The sequence below is a fragment of the Rhinoderma darwinii genome, chromosome 2 (genome assembly GCF_050947455.1).
Source record: "Rhinoderma darwinii isolate aRhiDar2 chromosome 2, aRhiDar2.hap1, whole genome shotgun sequence".
NCBI classification, from domain to species: domain Eukaryota; kingdom Metazoa; phylum Chordata; class Amphibia; order Anura; family Rhinodermatidae; genus Rhinoderma; species Rhinoderma darwinii.
The window spans coordinates 400,344,014-400,368,092 of NC_134688.1; the positions used below are offsets into that span (position 1 = coordinate 400,344,014).

At 40.0% G+C, this 24,079-nt stretch overlaps 1 protein-coding gene across 3 annotated transcripts in view; it reads left to right on the plus strand.

Annotated features, from left to right (window-relative positions):
• CNKSR2 (connector enhancer of kinase suppressor of Ras 2) overlaps positions 1–24,079 on the plus strand; it is a 371,721-nt gene that overhangs the window by 271,005 nt on the left and 76,637 nt on the right. For all 3 annotated transcript variants that reach the window (XM_075854043.1, XM_075854044.1, XM_075854045.1), the window contains 5 exons: positions 4,506–4,579; positions 8,511–8,582; positions 18,241–18,308; positions 20,698–20,798; positions 23,335–23,863. In XM_075854043.1, coding sequence (XP_075710158.1) covers positions 4,506–4,579; positions 8,511–8,582; positions 18,241–18,308; positions 20,698–20,798; positions 23,335–23,863 — 844 coding nt within the window. The remainder of the gene's footprint in view (positions 1–4,505; positions 4,580–8,510; positions 8,583–18,240; positions 18,309–20,697; positions 20,799–23,334; positions 23,864–24,079) is intronic.

Here is a 24,079-nt window from a genome sequence, read left to right on the forward strand (position 1 = left end):
CAGGTTTAAAGTCTACGCTTGGGTTTATCGTAGTCCAAAAACACACAAGTGCTTTTCCAGCATAAAGGACTTGCAGATTCTAAATAAAAAAAAATTTTCCCCATATATATATATATATATATATATATATATATATATATATATATATAATTACATACATACAGTGGACGTAGAAAGCTTACACACCTGTGTTAAAGTGCCAGGTTTTTATCATGTTACAAAATATGTCCAAGATGAATCTTTTCCCACCTTTAACGTCACCTATAATCTGTAGAATTGCATTGAAAATCAAACTGAAATCTTTTAGGGTGGAAAAATAAAGAACAAAGATAATCTGGTTGCATAAATATGCACACCCTTAAACAAATACTTTGTGAGGCCATCTCCTGTGTACAGCCCTCTTCAGGTCACCCCACAGATTTTCAATGGGATTCAGGTCTGATCTCTGGCTGGGCCATTCCAAAACTTTGATCTTCTTCTGGTGAAGCCATTCTTTTGTTGATTTGGAGGTTCTGCTTTGGGTGGTTGTCGTACTGAAAGGTTTTGTGCCAATATTGGCTGATATTTTGAACTGTTCATAATTCCCTTCACCTTGACTAAAGCCCCGGTTGCAGCTGCAGAAAAACAGCCCCAAAGCATAATTCTGCCTCCAACATGCCTCACTGTGTGTATGGTGTTCTTTTGGTGATGTGCAGTGTTGGCTTTGAACACAACCACATCTCCAATTATAAGAGGGTGCTCACGCTTATGCATCCACATTATTGTTTCGTTATTTTTATTTTTCCCCTCTAAATGATTTCAGTTTGTTTTTCAATGGAATTGTATAGATTATGGCTCACATCAAAGGTGGAAAAAGTTCTGAAATGATTCATCTTGGACTGATTTTGTAACATGACAAAAAACTGGCATTTTAACAGGGGTGGCTAGACTCTTTATATCCACTGTGTGTGTGTGTGTGTGTGTGTGTGTGTGTGTGTGTGTGTGTGTGTGTGTATATATATATATATATATATATATGTGTATGTATGTGTGTATATGTATATATATATATATATATATATATATATATATATATAGATAGATAGATTATCAAGATCAATTTGTGGAGATTGTGTGTGTCTATACATAGTGTCGGGATAGTGTTATATATTCTATAACCGAGAAGGATGTGGTGTCCGAAGTTCACATAGAGCTCCGCCCACAGCCCAACTGCGAGTTAGCTCTGCCCACAGCCAGCAGACGGAGGAAGGAGATGTGAGTGATTAGTGGTGTAGCTATACCTTCTATACCTGGGTGGAGGATCCTTCTCCTCCTCCAGTCTGTGCGATGTGAGTAACTCGTTGCAGACAGGCGCGATGACGTCACTACATCGTGCTTGCCTTCGCCGAGCCGCTCACAGCACACTGAGCACAATGCAGAGGAAGCAAAGGATCCTTCACCCGTCGTGGGAACGGAGATAGGTAAATATGTATGTTATTATTTTTCTATTTGGGGGCAGCTATGAGGGGCATTATACTGTGGGGGCAGCTATGAGGGGGTTTATACTGTGGGAGGAGCTGATATGGGGGACATACTGTGTGGGAGGAGCTGATATGGGGGCATTATACTGTGTGGGGGCATCTATGGGGGGCATTATACGGTGTGGGGGCAGCTATGGGGAGCATTTATATATATTAACAGACCACTGTATAACGGGCTTTCTATACTAGTGTGTGTGTGTGTGTATATGTATGTATGTATGTATGTATATATGTATGTATATATATATATAAGTCCAAATACAATGTCAGCCGCACAGCCTTGTAAATCATAGGTGGGTGCCGACCTGCCCAGGTCAGGGCTAACAGACCTGCTGTAGTAGAATCCAAAAATCAGGCAGCACTCCAAGGTATAAGCAAGGTAGAAAAAGGTGCTTTATTGGTCCATATACACACGACGTTTCAGCTCAACACAGGAGCCTTTCTCAAGTGAGAAAGGCTCCTGTGTTGAGCTGAAACGTCGTGTGTATATGGACCAATAAAGCACCTTTTTCTACCTTGCTTATACCTTGGAGTGCTGCCTGATTTTTGGATTAGATAGATAGATAGATAGATAGATATAGATATAGTGTGTGTTCTGGCATATACACATATTCCAGAATACTATAGATAAAAATAAGTCGCTTTTAATTGATCTGGATCTGCCAAGTATGCCACACAGAGAGGGCACATGTTGATCACATGAATAATAATGGTCATTAACTGGTTAAGAGTTTCAAGAGTATTTTCTGTTGAGCAGTGGCAAAAAATAATACCCATCGTAATATTAAAAAGTAAAATAAAAGCAATTCCTTCTTTATAGGTAATTTATTTCCTTCACTGGAATTAAGGTGCAATATTTGCAAATAGTGTTAAAACACAGGGCCAATCAAAGCTACATATTCCATATACAGTATGAGGTTTTTTTCTGCCAGCATACACTTCACTGCGTACAGTTACATTTAAATCCAGTAAGGACTCTCCCCTAAGAAGCATTTGTGTCATGTTAGTGATTGAGCAGTTTTAACGTTCTCTATGAATGAGGCATATTTTTCAGTATTTCCACCGTAGGCAAAGTACCATAATTAAAATGATAGCGTGACACTTGGATAGATAATTACTGTCCTTTGAAATAATTTGGGCAAATCGGAAGCCTTGAATATTTCATGTTATGTTTTCACATATAGTAGCTGAAAATTAACCATTGCCCTGCTAAAAATGAAGTGTTCCGTTTGACAGAAAATCTTCTGTAGCCAACTACATATCAAAGGCAAAATTACATGACAAATTTTGTTCTAAGAGGGTAACTACGCATAGACTACTGAATAATGCACTATATTTGGGATCAGTGGTACTTTCATATTTTTAGCATTATAATAAACTTTGCCTTAAAGGGGTTTTCCACCTTCTGACAACTGATGACCTGTCCACCGGATAGGTAATCAGTATATCATCGCTGCGGGTCCAACACCCAGACCCCGCACAAGCCGCTCCGGTAGCCTGCGTGCACCGGATGTTATGACACATAATTCTATGTATGGAGCCAGAAGCAGTTGGCTCCGTACATAGCCTAGCGGCCGTGCTGCAGAACTGCTGCTCTGCTCCTATTATTTTGAATAGGAGCAGAGCGGCAGCTCAGCCGCTATTCCGTGGCCAGAGCCAACTGCTTCCGGCATGTACCAGCTGATCTGTGTGTGGTCCGGGTGTCAGACCCCCACAGATCATGTACTGATGACCTATCCGGTGGATAGGTCATCAGTTGTCAGAAGGTGGAAAACCCCTTTAAATGTTTGTCGATTTAAAATTACAAATTGCCAATTTCTTTACTATTTTAAGATTATGGGTTCCTGAAGTGTCCAAAATTGTAATGTCCACATTTTAAAGAATGTAATTTCTAGGTCCAACATTCTGGTTTTATTTAAAGATTTATTTATACAGCATCTATAAATAGGTTAGAACTCCCATTTTTTTAAAATATAGAATTCCCTGGACAGTGTGATGGCTATGGGGTATGTGGACCCACTTGGGCCCCTCCGCCGTAGCGGAGTAGCAGCTGGCCAAACTTCAGTCGATGATAGTCTTTATAACAAGAGTACCTGGATAGAAGTTCTGACAGACACTTGGCGTAGTAGACACTTGGCGTAGTAGACGCTTTTGCACAGATGATACTTGGCACAGGTAACACTCTCGACTCAGACACTAGATTACGTACTGGAACAAACACAATTATTGGATACGGGATACAGGAAACGGGAACACTGGATACTGGATACAACTAAGGGACCATTTGCAAAGACTAATGGCCGACACAACGCTCAGGCAAGGAGAGGAGGGGCCGAGTGCTTTTTAAAGTCCAGGGTGCATAGGGATTGGTAGGGAACTTTTTAGACTGGTGCGCGTGCTACCCCTTTTAAGGCCGGGAACGAGCATGCGCACCCTATAGGAGACTGTGGGGATTAGCAGCTGTGTGTGCCGGATTTTCTGGGGAGGAAGACGCCGTCATGAAGAAAGTGTCCTGCGGTCGCGGCTACCGGTAAGTCAGATGTGCTGGTGCGGGCACAACAGACAGTCACAGTTAAATAATTAAAAAAAATCTGTCTGACTTCAGCCACCACTTGAGGGAGCTTAGGAGCTTACTGCATACTATTTTATTATTGCGTTAAGTGTATAAACAGTATGCAGAAAGCCACAAAGCTCACCCCATTGGTGGTTGCAGGCAGACAAGGAGTTTTGATTCAGTTAAATGAAGATCCAACCACTATGAAAATATATAAAAAATTAATTTGCACAGAATTTTTGTCCTATTTAGATTTAAAACAAATGGTGTTTAAGCGTGGGCATTCACTTTAAAGATTTTCATAATGAATGTGTTGTCTGTATTTCCAACAGTCACCTCATAGCGATTGTCACGTAATAATTATTGTGCAAAATGATTTGCTGTTTGTATTTAAAAATAAAAATCAGCATGTGCTTCCTTTTTTATTCTAGGAAGAAAAAGCAGAGGGGTTTATTAGTTTACCGGAGTTCAAAATTGATCGAGCCAGCGAATGCCGTAAGAAATTGTGAGTAGGCCCAGACTGGTACAAAATACCATGTGTTGCATCATGTATATGGAGAGAGTGTTTCTAATGTAATTTCATTTTTTAGATGTTTTTCAAATATAAAAATCCAGTGTCAAAATGTGTGACCTGTGGGTGAATTTAGAAATTCCTGTTTACACACAGGTTCACTGCTCTTTTGGGGCGCCTTTTATATTTATATTTATATTTATATTTATATATATATATATATATATATATATATATATATAAATGCCCTATACCATTATTTTTTTTGCATGTAAAAAAAGGAGAAAATAACCATAAAAAACATAATATAACCATATTTACCTGAAACGCCAATATTGAAGATGTATTATTACCAACGCACAAGTCCTGTTGACGAATCTGCCTGTGTTTTAAACAACTCTAGGTTGGACCTGCTGTCGTTTTTGACTTTCGTCTAGTTAGAAAAGTGTTGGAAATCTTTCATAAATGAGTCCTGCTCAGCAAGACTATACAGCACTTCCTCGGTTTTTCCAACACATTTTTCCAACACATTCAAATGCCAAATTCTAAAAACTGGCGTTAATAAGTCCCAAAGGAGTTACAATAATGCAGAGTATCTCTGGCTTTAGTTTTGTATCTTATAAATTGGGAATCAAATCTGTCTAGTAGTTATTAATTTCTATTAGTGATTTAACTTTTTCTTACTTTGTGACAAAATTACTGAATAGGAAGACGAGAAAGCATCCATGTAGCAAAGGGTCAAGTGTTTATTAAAGCATCTTCAACAAAATGAACATGCAAGGCTTCGACCCATGCCGGGGACTTTGTCAAGCATTCCTTTCAATATTTACTGACCCTGTCCATAGAGACGTTTTACTGCAAAGACCCAAATGCCACTGCATAAATAAAACCGAGCAAAAAGCTATTCATCTATTTTAATTGGCTATTTAAGTAATAAAACTCATGTAGATAAGGTGCGCTTCTCCGTTATTTCTATTTGACATAGCAGGCTCGGAAAATTGCTTTTTTTCTGCTGATATTGAAAACCAGGGGCTCAATTGAAACTGCGATGTATTGTTCACCATTTATAGCACAATAAAGACTCGATGTTTCAGTTCCATTGATATTTTGGAGCACTTTTGTCCAAGGTTTGGAACAACGATGCCATTTCACCTGGCACAGCTAGCTGCAACCAATTGTTCATACTTTTGACATTTAGCGCTTCACTCCCCACTATTAGAAATGGTCACTAAATGTCATGATACTTGAAGAAAGCGCTGAATGAGAACAGATGCTGAATTACTGTCCTTATAACACTGGGCTGAAGTACAATGTACATGGGAAAGACTGTCAGTCTGATTATGATGAAAGGCTAATACTGTCACTACTATTAAATATTTCCCCCAATAACCCACTGTTACCCACTGGCAAACTTTGTATATTTAAATGCCATTTTATTTTATTTTTTCAACAGGAGTAGTCGGACCTGGTCTGTTGGTCTAATATAGTTTACAGGGTAATTCAGAAAATGCAACTTATTCATGGTGTATTGAAAAGTTCTAAGATTTCCCAATATAACTATTCTATATTAATCCCGGGGGAGGGATGATGTTTGGAGCGGAGCGGGTACACACGCTGAGCCCGCTCTATACATTGCAGGTGTCGGCTGCGTTTTACAGCTTACATGCTGCTCTAGCAGCCAGGAACAGCAATGGTGCTGCTCCTGGCCGTTTAACTAGTTAAATGCCGAGGTCAATAGCGACCGCAGCATTTATAGGTTTTTTCCCATGAAGGACATTTATGCCATATCCACAGGATATGTAATAAATGTCAGATAGATGCGGGTCCTACCTCTGGGACCCGCACCCATCTCTAGAACGGGGCACCCTAAACCCCGTTCTATCTTACTCGCTCCGCTGTCTCCCGGACACTTCCTGGTTAGGTGGTCAGGAGTTACGGAAACAGCCGAGTGCACGCTGATCAACGTTGTTTCCGTAACTCCCATAGAAGTGAATGGGAGTTACGGAAACTACGTAGCACCACAAGATATGCTGTTTCCGGAACTCGGTAGCTCCGAAAACAGCGTACATGGTCGAGTTACGGAAACGGAGTAACTCGCTGAGCTACGCTGTTTCCATAACTCCCATAGAACTGAATAGTAGTTACGGAAGCAGCGTAGCTCAGCGAGTTACGCTATTTCTGTAAGGGCATGGCCAGACGTGGCGTATTTTTGCCGACACTGTCCGCATCAATGCCGCAAATAATCTGCGTTGCAGATTCTGTTGCGGCTTTGCCTAAAATGTGCATTAAATTGATGCGGATTAGCCGTTGCGTATTCAGGTGAAGAGTACTTCCCTTCTCTCTATCAGTGCAGGATAAAGAGAAGGGGCAGCCCTTTCCCTAGTAAAAGTAAAAGAAATTCATACTTACCCGGCCGTTGTCTTGGTGATTGTCTTTAGACATCCAGCCCGACCTCCCTGGATGACGCGGCAGTCCATGTGACCGCTGCAGCCTGTGATTGGCCTGCGATTGGCTGCAGCCGTCACATGGACTGAAACGTCATCTCGGGAGGCCGGACTGGAGGAAGTAGCATGGAGTTCTCGGTAAGTATGAACTTCTATTTTTTTTACACGTTGATCTATATTGTGATCGGTAGCCACTGTCCAGGGTGCTGAAACAGTTACTGCCGATCGTTTAACTCTTTCGGCACCCTGGACAGTGACTATCTCCTGACGTCGCCTAGCAACGCTCCCGTAATTACGGGTGCACACACGTAGTCACCCGTAATTACGGGAGCCCCATAGACTTCTATGGGCCTGCCTGTGCCGTAATTACGGCCCGTGATTACGGGCGTTTTTACGTTCGTGTGCATGGGGCCTCAGTCTGGCTATAGAGCTAGAAATACATAGGTCCAGCCAGAATGAAGAAATATCCTGTTCGAAAAAACCAATACGCAACGCAACACACACAACATTTGCGGATTTCATTGCGGAATTTTGAATCTCCATTGAAGTCAATGGAGAAATTCCGCAATAAGTCCGCAACAAGTCCGCTACACGTCCGCAACAGCCAGTGTATGCTGCGGACACCAAATTCCGCACCGCATCCTATGGTCCGCAGCGGAGTTTTCCGCAACGTGTGCACGAACCTAACTGAAAAGGTGTGGAAACCAATGGAGAAAATGTCCGCAGCGGACTGGCCGCAGCGGAATTCCAGAGCAATTCCGCCACGTCTGGCCATGCCCTTACTCATCCATGTATTGCAGTGTATTGTACCCTAGATGAATTTTCCATAGTGTAAAAAAATTATATAAGTTCAAAAAAAATCTTTTCCCATTTTTCCCCAAGCACAATGTAAAAAATTAAAAAAAAGGAAGGAAATAAAAAGTGATAAAAAATTTGTATGTACCAAGAAATGGCTCTCGAATGTGGTGAAACAGAACAAATAATTTTTCTTAACAAATAGTTTTTGCTTTGTAAAAGTAGTACAAAAATTATATTTTTTCCAATATTTTGTTGTCTAAAACCTGGGTGCATCTTTTATAGTCAGGTGCATCTTATAGTCCGAAAAATATGGTAATTGCCAAATAGTACCATCATATACCGCTAAATGCTACTGCATAGTTTGTTTGCTCCATCCCTAATAAAAATCCGTCCCGGTTTTACATTTGACATACAGGTGATCGGATTTCTAGGGGATGTTCAGGCAAATTTTATACGTGTTACATGCCAGCTTTGCCATGGATATCACCCTTTAACAGGGATTCATCAGTAGAAAATCTGTTGGATTATTTGCTGAAACCGTAAAACCCCTTTAATATAGTGCCAGTTCAACTATTTATTGCAGCCTGTTATTTGGTGGGTATACAGGGCTATGGCGGAGGTTTAAATGACCTGCTTCCCTTCTTCTGTCTATGACTGACATATATTTTTCTCTCTATTTATAGTGCGTTTAAAGCTTGCCATCCCAAGATCAAAAGCTTCTACTTTGCTGCTGACAATTTAGATGATATGAACAGGTAACAAAACATGTCATGTATTGGTGTTATTTCAAGGGTTGTCTATTCTTAGGATTGAGGGGTTATTTTTACTTTACAGAAGTGCATTTACTAGTTTATGCTCACCTCATATTATAGATGTTAAGATATTTGTCTGTCATCAACACATCAGAATAATGCTAATATAGCGGTGACCTCAATGGTGTCAGCACGTCACTACTACAGCCAGTGATTGGCTGCAAGAGGTCACATGTAGTGTCGACACCTCATCACTGGAACAGGAAGAACAGACTAGCGGGGGACTGGGAGCGGCAGGGAATTAAGGTGAGAATTACTTATTTTGTTATTTTACACCATTGTAAGCAGTTTGAAAAAAATTAATTGGGTTAGACAACCCCTTAACCTCTTCAGGGCTGAGTTTGTTTTGGCCTTGAAGCACAGACGATTATTTTCAAATCTGGTGTGTTACTTTGTGATAATAACTTGGGAAAGCTTTTACCTATCCAAGCGATTCTGAGACTTTCTCGTGATATATTGTACTTTATGTTAGTGAAAAAATTTGGTCAATGAATTCAATATGTGAAAAACAAGAAAGTTTAGGGAAAATGAGCAAAAATTTGCATTAAAGTGTATCTGCTTGTAATATCACAAAAAATTGTTATAGTTAACATCTCCCATATGTCTACTTTTATGTTGCCATTTTTTTAACGTCCTTTTATTTTTCTAGGATGTTACAAGGCTTAGAACTTTAGCAGCAATTTCTTACATTTTCAAGAAAATTTCAAAAGTCTATTTTTTTACAGGGGCCAGTTCAGGTCTGAAGTGGCTTTGAGGGACTTATATATTAGAAAGCCCCCCTAAATCACCTCATTTTGAAAACTGCAGCCCTTAAAGTATTCAAAGAAGCATTCAGAAAGTCTCTTAACCCTTCAGGCATTTCACAGTAATTAAAGCAAAGGAGGGGTGAAATTTACAAATTAAATTTTGTTTTTTGCCGAAATTCATTTGTAATAGAAAAAAAATCTGTAACACAAGGTTTTACCAGAGAAACGCAGCTCAATATTTATGACCTAGATTATGCAGTTTTTAGAAATATCCCACATGTGGAACTAGTGTCCTAATGGACTGAAACACAGGCCTCAGAAGCAAAGGAGCACCTAGTGGTTTTTGGGGCCTTCCTTTTTTTTTTTAGAATATATTTTAGACACCACGTCAGGTTTGAAGAGGTCTTGTGGTGCCCAAACCGTGGAAACTCACCAAAAGTGGCCCTATTTTGGAAACTACACCCCTCAAGGAATTTATCTAGGGGTATAGTGAGCATTTTGACCCCACAGTTTTTTGCTAAATGTATTGGAATTAGTCTGTAAAAATGAAAGTCTACTTTTTTTTCTGAAGATAACATAGAAATGTTAAATTTTTACCAGGAATAAAGGAGAAAAAAGCACCCCAACATTTGTAAAGCAATTTCTCCTGATTACAGCAATACCCCATATGTGGTCATAAACGGCTGTTTGGACACAGGGCAGGGCTCAGAAGGGAAGGAGCGTTTTCTGGCTTTTGGAGCTCAAATTTAGCTGGAATGGTTTTTGATGCCATGTCTCATTTGCAAATCCCCTGAGGGACCAAAACAGTGGAAACGACCCAAAAGTGACCCCATTTTGGAAACTACACCACTTAAGGGATCTATCTAGGGGTATAGTGAGTATTTAGACCCCACAGGTCTTTTGCAGAATTTCTTAGAATTAGGCTGTTAAAATGTTGCATTTTTTCACTTTCACAAGGGATAAGAGAAAAAGCACCCCAACATTTGATTAGAAATTTATTAACCCTTTCAGAACTGATCCAGTTTTTGCTTTTTCATTTTTGTATTTCACTCCCCGCCTTTCAAGAGCCATAACTGTTTTACTTTTCTGTTGATAGAGTGGTGTGAGGGCTTATTTTTTGCTGGAGGAGTTATAGATTCTATTGACACCATTTAAAGTACCATTTAATGTACTGGTAAATGGAAAAAACGTTCTTTGCATGCTGAAATTGGAAAATTCCTCCTTTTGTATTTTGGGTTTAGTTTTTACGGCTTTTTCCGTGCGGTATAAACGTTAACTTAACTTTATTCTGCATCTTAATACGATTACAGTGATACCAAATTAGCATTGTGAGAAACTAGACATGGACCGCACAATCCACAGTATATACGTTGATCTGAGCCGCTAGGCATAATTTAGAAACATGAACATGAGGTTCTTTGTAAACATTTCGATCAAGTGATACCAAATTATATAAGTTTTTTTTAAAATGTTACTACTTGTACAAAGAAAAAATATATTTGTTAAAAAAAAATTGTATTGTTTCACCACGTTCTGAGAGCCAAAACTGTTTTATTTTTTCGTCGATTGAGCGGTGTGAGGGCTTATTTTTTGCGGGACGAGCTGTCGTTTTTATTGGTACCATATTTTGGTACATACAACTTCTTGATCACTTTATATTCCATTTTTTGCCATGCAAGGTGACCAAAAACGAGCAATTCTGCCAATGTTTTTTTATTACAATAGTTGTGTAAGGCCCCATGCACACGACCGTGCTCGTAATTACGAGCATGGCCGGCCACGGGCAGCCGGACGTTTTTCCGAGCCGTGCTCCCATTATAAAGTATAGTAGCACGGCCCGAAAAAAAAAAATAGATGTTCCATCTTTTTCAACGGCACGGGCACCTTCCCGTGAGAAAACGGGAAGGTACCCGTGGCCAACAGAAGTCTATAGGCCCATTATTTCGGGTCGTCATTACGACCCGTAATAATGGGTGTTTTTACGGTCGTGTGCATGAGGCCTAAGGCCCCATGCACACGAACGTATTTTTGCGTCCGCAATTCCCCCGAAAATCCCCGGGAGAATTGCGGACCCATTCATTTCTATGGGCCCATACACACTATCCGTGTTTTCACGGGTCCCCGCATGTCCGCAAATCCGTGCCGCGCAAACTCAGGACATGCCTTATTACGGCCCGCAAATTCGATGCGGACATGCCCATAGAAGTCAATGGGCCCGTAGAAAATGCGGGTACACCTCCGTGTGTCAACCGCAGTTTGCGGATTTGCGGAAGTATTTCTAGGCGACGACCGGGAATGAGTTCTGTCGTCATCCTGTTTTACCTATGCTTTTTTTTTTTTATCCGCATTTTGCGGATTACATACAGATGAACTGCGGATTACATACGGATGAACTGCGGAGGACATTTCACGGAACACGGCCCTGGAATTTGCGGACCAGAAAAACACTATGGTCGTGTGCATGAGGCCTAAGGGCTTGTTTTTTTCAGGATGGGTTGTAGTTTTTATTTGTACTATTTTGGGGTACATGTACATGGATCACATTTTATTCTATATTTAGGGAGGGGTGGTGACCAAAAAATAGTTCTTCTGGCATAGTTTTTATTCTTTTTTTTTTTGCGGTGTTTACCATGCGGGAAAAATAACATTATAGTTTGGGTTGTTACGAACACAGGGATACTAAATATGTGTACTTTTATTTTTTAACGTTTTAATTTCTTTCCTATAATAAAAGACATTATAGGAAAAAAAGCAGTTTTTGCTTTTTCAACTTATCTGGGTATGTTCACACGCAAAATCCAAAATGTCTGAAAATATGGAGCTGTTTTCAAGTGAAAACAGCACCTACTTTTCAGCCGTTTTTCAATCAAACTCGCGTTTTTCACAGCTGTTTTTGGAGCGCTTTTTCTATATAGTGAATGACATGCACTTTTTCGCTGCTGTTTTTTTATGCGGCCATTTTTCAAAACGGCCTCATAAAGAAACGGCCCGTCGGAACAGAACGCTGTTTTTCCCATTGAAATCAATGGGCAGATGTTTGGAGGCGTTCTGCGGCCGATTTTTTGGCCGAAAATAAGCCGTGTGAACATACCTCAATTTGTTGTTTGTTTTTTTTTGTTTTTTTACACTTTTATAAAACGTTTTTATTACCTTTTTTTTACCTTTTTTTTGTTTTTCTGTCCCACTAGGAACTTGTCCCACTTGAAGACCTGCAGCACTGATCGCATCTAGAATACATTACACTGCCTAGGTAGCGTAATGTATTCTAACGGTCAGCTTGACACTGACAGTGACATAATAGAAAGCCTAGCAGGACCAGCTGGAGGCTGGTCCTGCCAGGCTTCCGTACATGGCAGTCTGGCCTCTAGTTGCCATGCCAACGATCGGCAACACCTGCGATTGCATCGTGGGTGCTGGCGATCTGCTAAAAAACCCTTAAATGCGGCGATTGCGATAGCATTTAAGGGGTTAATTGCCAAAATCAGCGGCGATGAACCGCTAGCCGGCAAGAGTGGAGTGTCAGCTGTCGGAGACAGCTGACCTCCCGGTTCCCGCTGCACATCATCACCGACAGTGTGCACTGGGAATCACCAGTAATTGTACATCCTGGTGTGTGAAGTAACTTCCCACCAGGCCGTACAGTTGCGTTTTGGTGCAATATCATGTGTGAGGAACAGTTGGATGTGGAGTGTATTTTAATTTGAAGCTTAAAGGGGTTGTACCACAGGATGTGTGATAATTGTCTGATCGTTGTAGTCCCCACTGCTGGGACCTCCACTGATTGCGAAGATGGGGGTTCTGACATAGAAGGGAGCAGCATGCGAGCTGCCACTCCATACAGTGTATAGGAATAACTGAAACAGCCAGGCTGTTGGACAGAGGAAGCCCGTCCTATGGATAAGTGATAACTGACGATTCTACGAATGCTCCTTTAATGCAGGTTTCACACACAATGTATTTGGTGTGGAATTTAAGCGGCGGAATTAAAGTATAGTATAATGTAAGTGTATGGGATTTAAACAAACCTCATTCACTTATAGCGTAAATAATCTGTAGCATGCCCTGTCTGCGCAATGCAATGGTTGAAATTTGCGAGTAAGTTCTCACAAAAATCCACAATGAAATCCGCATGTAACTTGGATTTTGTTGCGGATTTCCAGTCTGATTCAATAGTGTATTCACACAATATCTGAACCCAGCCTAAAAGGTACCCTCCAGGCAAGCTTGAGAAACGATATGTCTTTCAGGTTAATTGTTAGGATAAGCAGAAAACTGAACTAGTAAGGAGAAAAGAGAAGACTGAAACAAAACTTATATGTGTTTTGTCAAACAATTTATTGTTTGGTGCTGTCTTGTTGCACCAACAAGGGGAACATATTATGTAAAAAAAAAAAAAAACATGAAGTGGTCACTGAATAGTAAGTTGTCAAAAGGCAATACTGTGTGTTCCCTTCACTGGGTTCACTCTATCATTTCTGTGTATCTTGTTTTTTTTTTTCTTCTGCTTGTAAAAAATTTTTTATTTGAAATCCCTTTAATTTCTGATTTAGCATTCATTCCACCAGGACCAGATTTTTCGTGACTATTCTTTATTTTTTCTTCACAAAAGATGTACAAAATTACACCAGTTTTTCAATTTCTATAGACTACAATTGAAACTAATCATTACTGATTTTTCATACAAAATTGTAGATAGCAGCACTACCAGCATAGAAAAAAAAGCATAGAAAAAAATCCCAGACAGTGGGTGGTTTACGCACTCGTTTTATATTTTACTGCTTTTAAGTCACTGTAGGGCATTTTTAGACTGGGGTGGATTAATTCTATATGGCCGCAATATGGCACATGGTAACCTATTGCTGCTGGGAAAATACTAAATTATATCATATACTGTAGTAAACTATGAAAAAATGTGCTAAAGTTTTATAAAGAAATCCGCAAAATGCTGCAGTTTTGTCATACTGTTGCGAAAACGCCAACAAAAAACGTGATTTGAACTTAACATTTGAATCGACCCTTCCTTCAGCTAGCTTCAGTTTTTGGCACATCCTGGATGATTTTGACATAAGGGTTCTGTACATGCTACTGAAGAGCTCCTTGTTCTTTCCGCTGAATATAGTACCCTATGACTTTGGCAGAATATTTTGGTTCAGTATCTGGCAGCAAAATTATTTTGGGCTCAGTCAATTGTGTCTATAAAGGTATTGCATGATGGATGAGGACCTGCTTGTATGTTTCATTGTGATGAGATAGAAAGAAGTGAAAGCACAATGAGACCAAGCTTCGGTGAAATTAGCTTGGAATTAATTTTATTACAAATCCACAAATTTAGAAATCCCCTTACACAACTATTATTGCCCCTCAATGTTGGTAAAGAAATGAGTTGCTAATCCCAGGGTAATCCAAGATCTTGCCCAGTGATACTCTACAGAGCAAGGAAGTTTGAGCAGGTCTTAACCTCGCTAAATGCAGATCTGCCTTGATATTGCTATCACAAAGAACACAGACGTTACTGGACATTGAGCTCAGCCCCGTCACATCATTCTCCATGCGTACCCTCTTGCTGGTAGCACATGTGGAATATGGTTGTAGTCTCCAGATGCCAATATGTTTTCACAGTCGTTATTAACATATGTGGCTGCACATCCCACATGTCCATCTGCAACCCTGGTACTCCTCTATATTGCCTCATTCCGTATTAATTATGCCATTTGTTACTAATAGACAATTCCATATGAACAAATGCCTCCTCAAACCTGAAGGGAACATTTGTTGTACTTAACGTTTTGGATGTAGATACTCGTCCATGTAGAGTTCTCTAGATCTCAAACAATAGGATAAACCTTAACAAAATGTCAAATTCGGACTGGTCAGTTCTGGTCAGACATTTGTTGCCATTTCTATGTTGTGTTTTACATGTGTAATTGAGTCTCTTGGCTTTGTTTCCGGAGCCTCCAAGTTTAGAAAATGTATATTTTAGTGGGTTTTTTTTGTTTGTTTTTTTCTTAGGTTTTTATTTTTATAACTTATCTGTGGTCATCGAACACATACAGTAGATAGATCCCTATGGACAATACCGAAGTGGACAAACAATCCCCCACATCGTTGCATTGATTTCCGAAGAAAATAAAATGGAGACTCATTTTAACAGACCCCAAGAGTCACCTAGCCACGCAGTGTAGGACTAGTTATTTAAACTATGTATTCCCATCTAACTTCTTGAGCCAATGCATGCATTTTGTGCGACTTGAAGTTATAGTTGATTGCACATTAACTTGACTTATTAGTCACTTTATTATTATTATTATTATATATTTATATATTTTTTCTTGTTGCATCTATCTTCTTTCAAGGTATAACATGTTAGATAGAAGGAAAAGCCAAACCCTTGAAGGGAATGAATACTGCCATTTCCTTCTTTATCTGCCTTCTACTGGAACTATCCATGGCAGTGAAATGCACTTTAGATGAACTCGCTTTGTTTTTTATACACCAGGCTTTACATGGTTTATCACTGGGATGTGACCTGTAACAAGATCTTATTGGCTGTTCGCAACAACTGCCAAAAACTGTCATATGACAGAGATCACTCCAGCCAAAACGTCTGAACAGTTGATATCTCCGTTCCTGCAAATAGTCTGAACATGACTTGCAAATTCACATGAGATTGCTCATTACTGTCAGTAGAACCTATGGAACAAACTGCTCACCATTAAGGACATTTCTTTATCGAGATTACACCTGCTTCATGTCCAAGCCAACACTTTTGACTTTGAGAAAGCTATATAACCTCTATTTTTGAAAGGATAGATCTCTACAAACAGTTTTTTTTATGTAAATTTAAGATGCTCCTTTGTGAATTAATAATCCATACACCTTTTACTTTTTTTTAGCATCATTCCCTCAAGCTTTCCATGTCTCAAGAGTAAAATAGGAACAATTTGTGTATTTTTGTCAACCTAAAAGTACCATATTTATGCCAAAATGTCAAAATATAATCAATAGGAAGAATATGTGGCAATTTCTTTAGCTAAGGAGGAATGTTCCTTCCATGTTTTACTAACATATGAACCCACATGTCACTAAAGGGTTCAATAATGGCATCCCCATTATGTGAAAATAAATTCTAATGTGCCGTTTCATTGCTTTCGGAGTTTGCTGGAAAGTATCAAAATTCTGTGGCAAGTGCTGCACAGATTGTAGGGTACAGGTGTTGAGCAGATACGTAAAGCACTTCACTGCTCATGTTTCTGGGCCCTTAGGCTAGAGCTATACAGTGACTTCGGCCATGACGAAGGTTGCCCTGCCTACATCGCAGGTAATGAAAGTCAATATGGTCGCATTGCAACCCACGGGTTCGAGCTTCTTGTGACTATCGTGTCGTGGTGGCACCAACTCGTGGGTCGCAACATGGCCACATTGACTTTCATCGCCATGTAGCCCTAGCCTTATTTGTGCAATTTGCTTGTAAACCGTTATTTACTAGTCCTTCTCAATGAATTAGAATATCATCAAAAAGTAAATTTATTTCAGTAATTCAATTCAAAAAGTGAAACTCATATATTATATAGATTCATTACACAAAGAGTGATCTATTTCCAGCATTTTTTTTCTTTTAATGTTGGTGATTATGGCTAACCGTTAATGAAAACCCAAAATTTAGTCTTTGGTCTTATATAAGCCCAATTTAAAAAATTATTTTTAAAACCGAAATGTTGGCATACAGAAAAGCATGTACAGTATATGCACTCAATACTTGGCCGGGGCTCCTTTTCCATGAATTACTGCATCAATGCGGCGTGGCATGGAGGCGATCAGCCTGTGGCACTGCTGAGGTGTTATGGAGTCCAGGTTGCTTTGATAGTGGCCTTAAGCTCGTCTGCATTGTTGGGTCTGGTGTCTCATCTTCTTCTTGACAATACCCCATAGATTCTCTATGGGGTTTAGGTCAGGCGATTTTGCTGGCCAATCAAGCACAGTGATACTGTGGTTATTAAACCTGGTATTGGTACTTTTGGCAGTGTGGGCAGGTGCCAAGTCCTGCTGGAAAATGAAATCGGCATCCCCATAAAGCTTGCCAGCAGAGGGAAGCATGAAGTGCTCGAAAATTTCCTGGTAGACGCTGCGCTGACTCTGGACTTGATATAACACAGTTGACCGTTTCATCACAGTATCACTGTGCTCGATTGGCCAGCAAACTCACCCGACATAAACCCCAAAGAGAATCTAGGGGGTATTGTCAAGAGGAAGATGAGACCAGACCCAACAATGCGGACGAGCTGAAGGCCGCTATCAAAGCAACCTGGGCATCCATAACACCTCAGCAGTGCCACAGGCTGATCGCCTCCATGCCACGCCGCATTGATGCAGTAATTCATGGAAAAGGAGCCCCGGCCAAGTATTGAGTACATATACTGTACATTTCGGTGGGCCAACATTTCGTTATTAAAAATATTTTTTTAAATTGGGCTTATATAATATTCTAATTTTCTGAGAGACTAAATTTTAGTTTTTTATTAACTGTTAGCCATAATCATCAACATTAAAATAAAAAAAATGCTGGAAATACATCACTGTGTGCAATGAATCTATATAATATATTTTTGAATTGAATTACTGAAATAAATAAACTTTTTGATGATCTGTTTAATTGAGAAGGACTGGTATATGATGCTTGGAGAATGGATTTAGTCTGCATACTGACCATGCTGCTCAGTTTGATTTTTGTAACAGTGTATATACTATTCTGTAAAATATAGAATTCTGAAAAATGTATAATAGAATTCTATGAAATATATTTTTTACTTCTATGAATATAATGAACGGTGTACTTTTAATTTTTCTTCCTTTTTTAGGTGGATCAGTAGAGTTAACCTTGCTGCTTCTGGCTATACAGAGCGAGAACGGATCAAACAAGATCAAGGTACATGGAGAAGATTTATAGTAATGGAGTACTTGATAGGTTGTCTGAGATTAGGAAAAAAAATCTCTTCTCTTTCTTTCTCTCTATATTCCGCCACTCCTGTACATAGGTTGTGTCTGGTATTGCAGCTCAGCCCCATTCACTTGAATAGGACTGAGCAGCAATACCAGACTCTGCCCCTGGCAAACTAAAAAAAGAATAAGACCCTGTTTTCTAACAACCTTTTTAAGAGAAAACAATTAATTAAAATGCTTGTGGCTTCTCATAGCGTTTTAAGTACATTTTGCCTGTACAATGCAGTTAAAGTCTCCAGCTGATTACTATTTTCATGTTTTATATAGTTGTAAAGCAGAGAAATATATTCTCTTTTCCCGTTTCCAGTAATATAGACAGATGATCCAAACCTTTTGGTCTGTATATAAAAATAGATATTGCCTGCAAGATAAATTGGCATTTGTACATGTGTGGGTGGTCAGTTATGTGTGTGGGATAAGAATAGTCTGTGCCTTTTTTATACCAAAGCATATCCTGTATACTGCTTCATAGCAAAAGTGCTTATCAAATGTAAGTGTGGAGTTTTTTATTTGAGATGATTTTTGTATTTGCTGTGGTTTATTTAATCTGCCACATACTTTATCTTGGGCATGTAGGTAGCATCCCCTCTCAGCCATCTTTTATGGAGAAAAAGCACGCTAAATAACACTTCTTAAGATTTAAACTGAAACAATTTCTTAAGTAGAAAATTATTTCCCTGTGTAAATGTACTTTCTTTATTGTACAAAGACTCATATTTTTTACATTTACTTTCTGCCACTCTGATAATGACGTCAATCTCAAAGCAGTGCTCTCTCCTAACCATTTACCTTACTAATTTTCTCTCTCTCCTCTCTCTCCCTCCTCTCTCTCCCTCCTCTCTCTCTCTCCTCTCTCTCCTCTCTCTCTCCTCTCTCTCTTCTCTCTGTCCTCTCTCCCTCTCTTCTCTCTGTCCTCTCTCCCTCTCCTCTCTCTCTGTCCCTCTCTCCTCTCTCTCTGTCCCTCTCTCCTCTCTCATCTCTCTCCCTCTCCTCTCTCTCTCCCTCTCCTCTCTCTCTCCCTCTCCTCTCTCTCTCCCTCTCCTCTCTCTCTCCCTCTTCCTCTCCCTCTCCTCTCTCTCCCTCTCCTCTATCTCTCCCTCTCCTCTCCTCTCTCTCTCTCCCCCTCTCCTCTCTCTCTCTCCCCCTCTCCTCTCCCTCTCCTCTCTCTCTCTCTCCCTCTCCTCTCTCTCTCTCCCTCTCCTCTCTCTCTTTCCTTCTCCTCTATATCTCCCTCTCCTCTATCTATCTATCTATCTATCTCTCCCTCTCCTCTATCTATATATCTATCTATCTATCTATCTATCTCTCCCTCTCCTCTATCTATCTCTCCCTCTCCTCTATCTATCTATCTATCTATCTCTCCCTCTCCTCTATCTATCTATCTCTCCCTCTCCTCTATCTATCTATCTCTCCCTCTCCTCTATCTATCTATCTCTCCCTCTCCTCTATCTATCTATCTCTCCCTCTCCTCTATCTATCTATCTCTCCCTCTCCTCTATCTATCTATCTATCTATCTCTCCCTCTCCTCTATCTATCTATCTATCTCTCCCTCTCCTCTATCTATCTATCTATCTCTCCCTCTCCTCTCTCTCGTCTTCAAGGAGGCCCTATCACACAAGTCAAACTGTATCCGAGTGTAGAAAGCACAGGGGAATTACACAGGCTATCAGTGTAGAGAGAAAGTAGTACTCCAATAAAACTGTTCTAATACATGAGCTAGTGAATGCAGCAGTATCCTGGATACAAGGACCTCCTATCCAGCATGTGTTACTGGGAGGGACATGTCTACATGAGAAATTTCTGAAACTATCAGCAGGTGGTAAATTCCTTGCTTGTGGGTCTGAAAAGGAATTAAGATTCCAGCCTGCAACTTTTTTAACTCCAAATAACCACTAACCTATATCAAACTAATTTTTTTTCATGCCAAAGATGTCCATAGCCTTTAGAAAAATAGGTCACATAACATGATAATAACTGAAATTTTGGATCAGCCTAGATCAAATTTGTGTAATGGAGAATGGCTGAGTGTTTTCATGCTAGCCAAATGATCAAATCTAGTGAACCTACTTTGAGACCATCACAAATTGCAGTGAAAAATAGTCTAGAGGGATGGTTCCCACAAGGCCAATAGACCTAGAATCTAAAATAAATAAAAATCTGGCACAGAAAATTGTGGTCTAGATCAGGGGTGGTCTTCTCAAAGCGGTGGTCTTAGGTCTTATGTAAAAGTTTCACTGTATATTGAAAAATATATATATACATTGACCGTTTGTTAGACAGCATGTTGTGTATTGCATATCCCTATATGTTGCAGACTACTGGAGTGAAAGTGACCAAGAAGAAGCAGAAACTCCTTCAACTCCAAAACAAGACAGCCCACCACCACCATATGACACTTACCCAAGGCCTGCGACAGTAAGTAATGTATTTATTACATTATACTATATTTACAATTCCACACTACCCTACTTAAATTCTGTGCCTGTTTACATTTTGTATGTGTTAAAATGGAAGGTCTACCTTTGGTGCTAGATTTAAGCACATTTCCAGTGATCTGGACAAAACCGATTCTGCGTACGGATGTAACCATCTTTAACTTGATTCTGATAACTTCCTGAAGCGTGATATCACACAACAAAAGCCATTGAAAAGTCATTGAAGAAGTCAAGATAAGAGATCTAGACATTGTTTATTTAAAGAGAACCTTTCACCTCCCCATACATGTGCAGCTGAGTGCAGCATGTAATGGGGAGGGCTGCACAAACCCTGGGGCACTTTACATTTTTTTCTACCTCGCTCTGTTATTTAGATATCGGTGCCGTTATATTTGGCGCCCGATATTTAAATAACCCCATGAACAGTCAACGGGGCGTGTACTGTCAAGGGGTCGTGTTACTATGCCTGTGACACTGTCCAATCGGATATGGACAGTGCCACTGCAAGAGCGAGCAGAGAAAGTGCACGCTCTCTCTCTTCAGCTTTGAAGATCAGTATTTTCACCTGAACTGGCAAGGAGGCGTGTCACTGCTACGGATAGTGGAAGAGCTGTGGAGAGGAGAGCGCTCTCATCTATTCAACTCTTGTGAGAGATCAGTTTTGTACTTTGTCTGCCGAACTGGCAAGGGGGCGTGTCACTGCTACGGACAGTGTAAGATCTGGGGAACGCTTACACTGTCCGTAGCAGAGAACGTTCTGAGAGATGTAACAAAGAAATTTTATATTTTTTCATGTGGCATCCCACTTTAAATATGTATTAGACCAGACTGAGTTTTTGATCTGAAGCTTGGGAATGTGTCTTTATCGTTGACATTTAAAAACGCGCGTTGTTATCCTTTTATTGTAAATCCTTCATTAAACCACCCAATTTATCTCCTAAGGAACACTCTATTTTGGGCCTTCAGATCTGAGCTTTTTTTTTTGCTTATTTTTCATGCTCACATTTCAAGAGCCAAGTGGTGTACCTTCCATGGAGGCATACCACATGGGGGAAGGAGGCCCGGCACTAAAATGCTTCTGCTTTGCGATACACAGTCTCACTGCATAGGGATTTTTACAGCTCCAATTGAGTTGTATAGTTACGGTATAAATCCATACGGAAATAGAAGCAGAGGATCTAGAGTTACCTGGGGTAGATTTATTCATGTATTTTTCTATAACATAAATACATTGAAACACATGGCTTTTGGGCAGAACGCAGTATTTTACAAGCCCCTGTGCCACTTTTTCCAACGTTGTAACTGTGTGGAAAAAGTGACCCGGCTTTCAGGGAATAGAAAAAAAAAATAACGGAATTCTGACATTGTTTTTTGGGATTATTTTTTATTTTGTTTACAAATCTGGATAGATAATATGTTAACTTTAATCTACAGGTTGTTACCGTTGGGACAATACCAAATATGGGTGTGTTTTTTGTTTTTTTGTTTTATTTATAAAATGTATTGAAAAAAGTGGGTTATTTTCATTAGAAAAAAAGGGGTTCTTTAACTTTATTTGATTGTTTATTTTTAATTTCTTTTAAAAAAAAAATTCCAGTCCCACTAGGGGACTTGAAGCTGCGATCGCCTTTGGCAATGATTCACAACCTTTTTAGTATTGGGGAGCCCCTAAAAAAAAAAATCTTGTGGAACCCCTTCCAATTAATTACTTCTAAATCACTGTACCGAAAAAAAAGTTTTTATTTGTAATCAGAATAAAAATTGACAAGACCCCAGAATTAATTCAGACCCCAGACCAGATTTATAAATTTAAATCCGACCAGACCCTTAAATTTAATTCACACCCTAGACCAGATTCCTCAGTTAATTCTGACCTCAGACCAGACCCATAAATTCATTTAGACCCCAGACTTCTAGATTCCACCGCACACAACCTTATCTGCTGGGTGGTGGTAATACCGCCACTGACGTTTGAAGATCAGTTGTCATAGATGCATTGGAGTAGACACTGCCCTCCTCCAATGAATCTAAAATGGCAGGTTTGCGGGGCCAGGACAAATGGTACCAATCGCCGCAAAACACTTGTCGTGATTCAATGGAACCCCATGTTGGGGAGGATTGGCCTGTGGCATGTTGGGCTACTTCCTTTGTAATACTCCTTAGATGCTGCTATCACTATTGACTAACAGAGGGTTAAACGGCTGTGATCGGAGGTTACTCTGATCCTTGCTGTTACGGTGCAGAGCCCGGCTCTTACTCGCCAGGACATACTATTACATCCTATTGCGGTCAGGAGACTGGAACCTAGAAGATAAGGTAATACCTAGTATGTGAGCTAAGAGAGAAATTACATTTGATTTATTTTAAGTTGTTTTCGAACCAATATGTGACTTTCTTAAAAGTTGTTTTTTTTAAGATATTATTGAACTGCAGGCCATGTACCTCTTGTCTGTACATGATTCTAGATGTTTGTATCATGAGGCTCTGAATGTATGGCCTTCTTATTGTTGTTGCAGATGTCATGTGCTAGTCCTTTTGTGGAACAGAAACACAGCAGATTATCCTCCACAGAAACCTCACAGTCCCAATCTTCCCATGAGGAATACCGTCAGGATCCTGCAGGAAGCATCACTGATTCTCCAGTGCGCAAAACTGCCAGCCAAAGACGATCTTGGCAAGATTTAATTGAGACACCATTAACCAGCTCAGGACTTCATTACCTCCAGACTCTTCCTCTGGAGGACTCTGTGTTCACTGACCCAGGAGTGGCATCTCCGGATCACAGGCGGCAGTCCACCCTGCCAGCTCCAAAATGCCATCCACAAGAGCATTATGGCCCATTTCCCTTAGTTGAAGGGAACAGGTTACAAGTACTAAGTAGCCTTGGGGCAAAACCACGCAGTTTTACTCTACCGAGAGATGCAGGCTTAAGCCATTGTGCTCCCTTGTCCCCAGTGAGTATATTGGAACCAACAGAACTTCCTCAGAAAGAAGAAACACAAGAGGAAGGCACTTCCCAAGAGCCAGAAAGACCAGAAGAAGCAAGTAAGTACACATATTGTAGTTTAGCGCAAAGGATACCAACATAGATTATCTTAATGCATCAAATAGAGACATATGAATGAAGTAAACATGTCATGGCTCTCCATACACCAGAACAACAAATATCTACAATAGTAGCTCTGTTCGCAGCCTGTCGCTGCATTTATTTACAGTAGGCACTTGGTGAACATAAAGAGCACAATGCTTGGGAAGTGATTC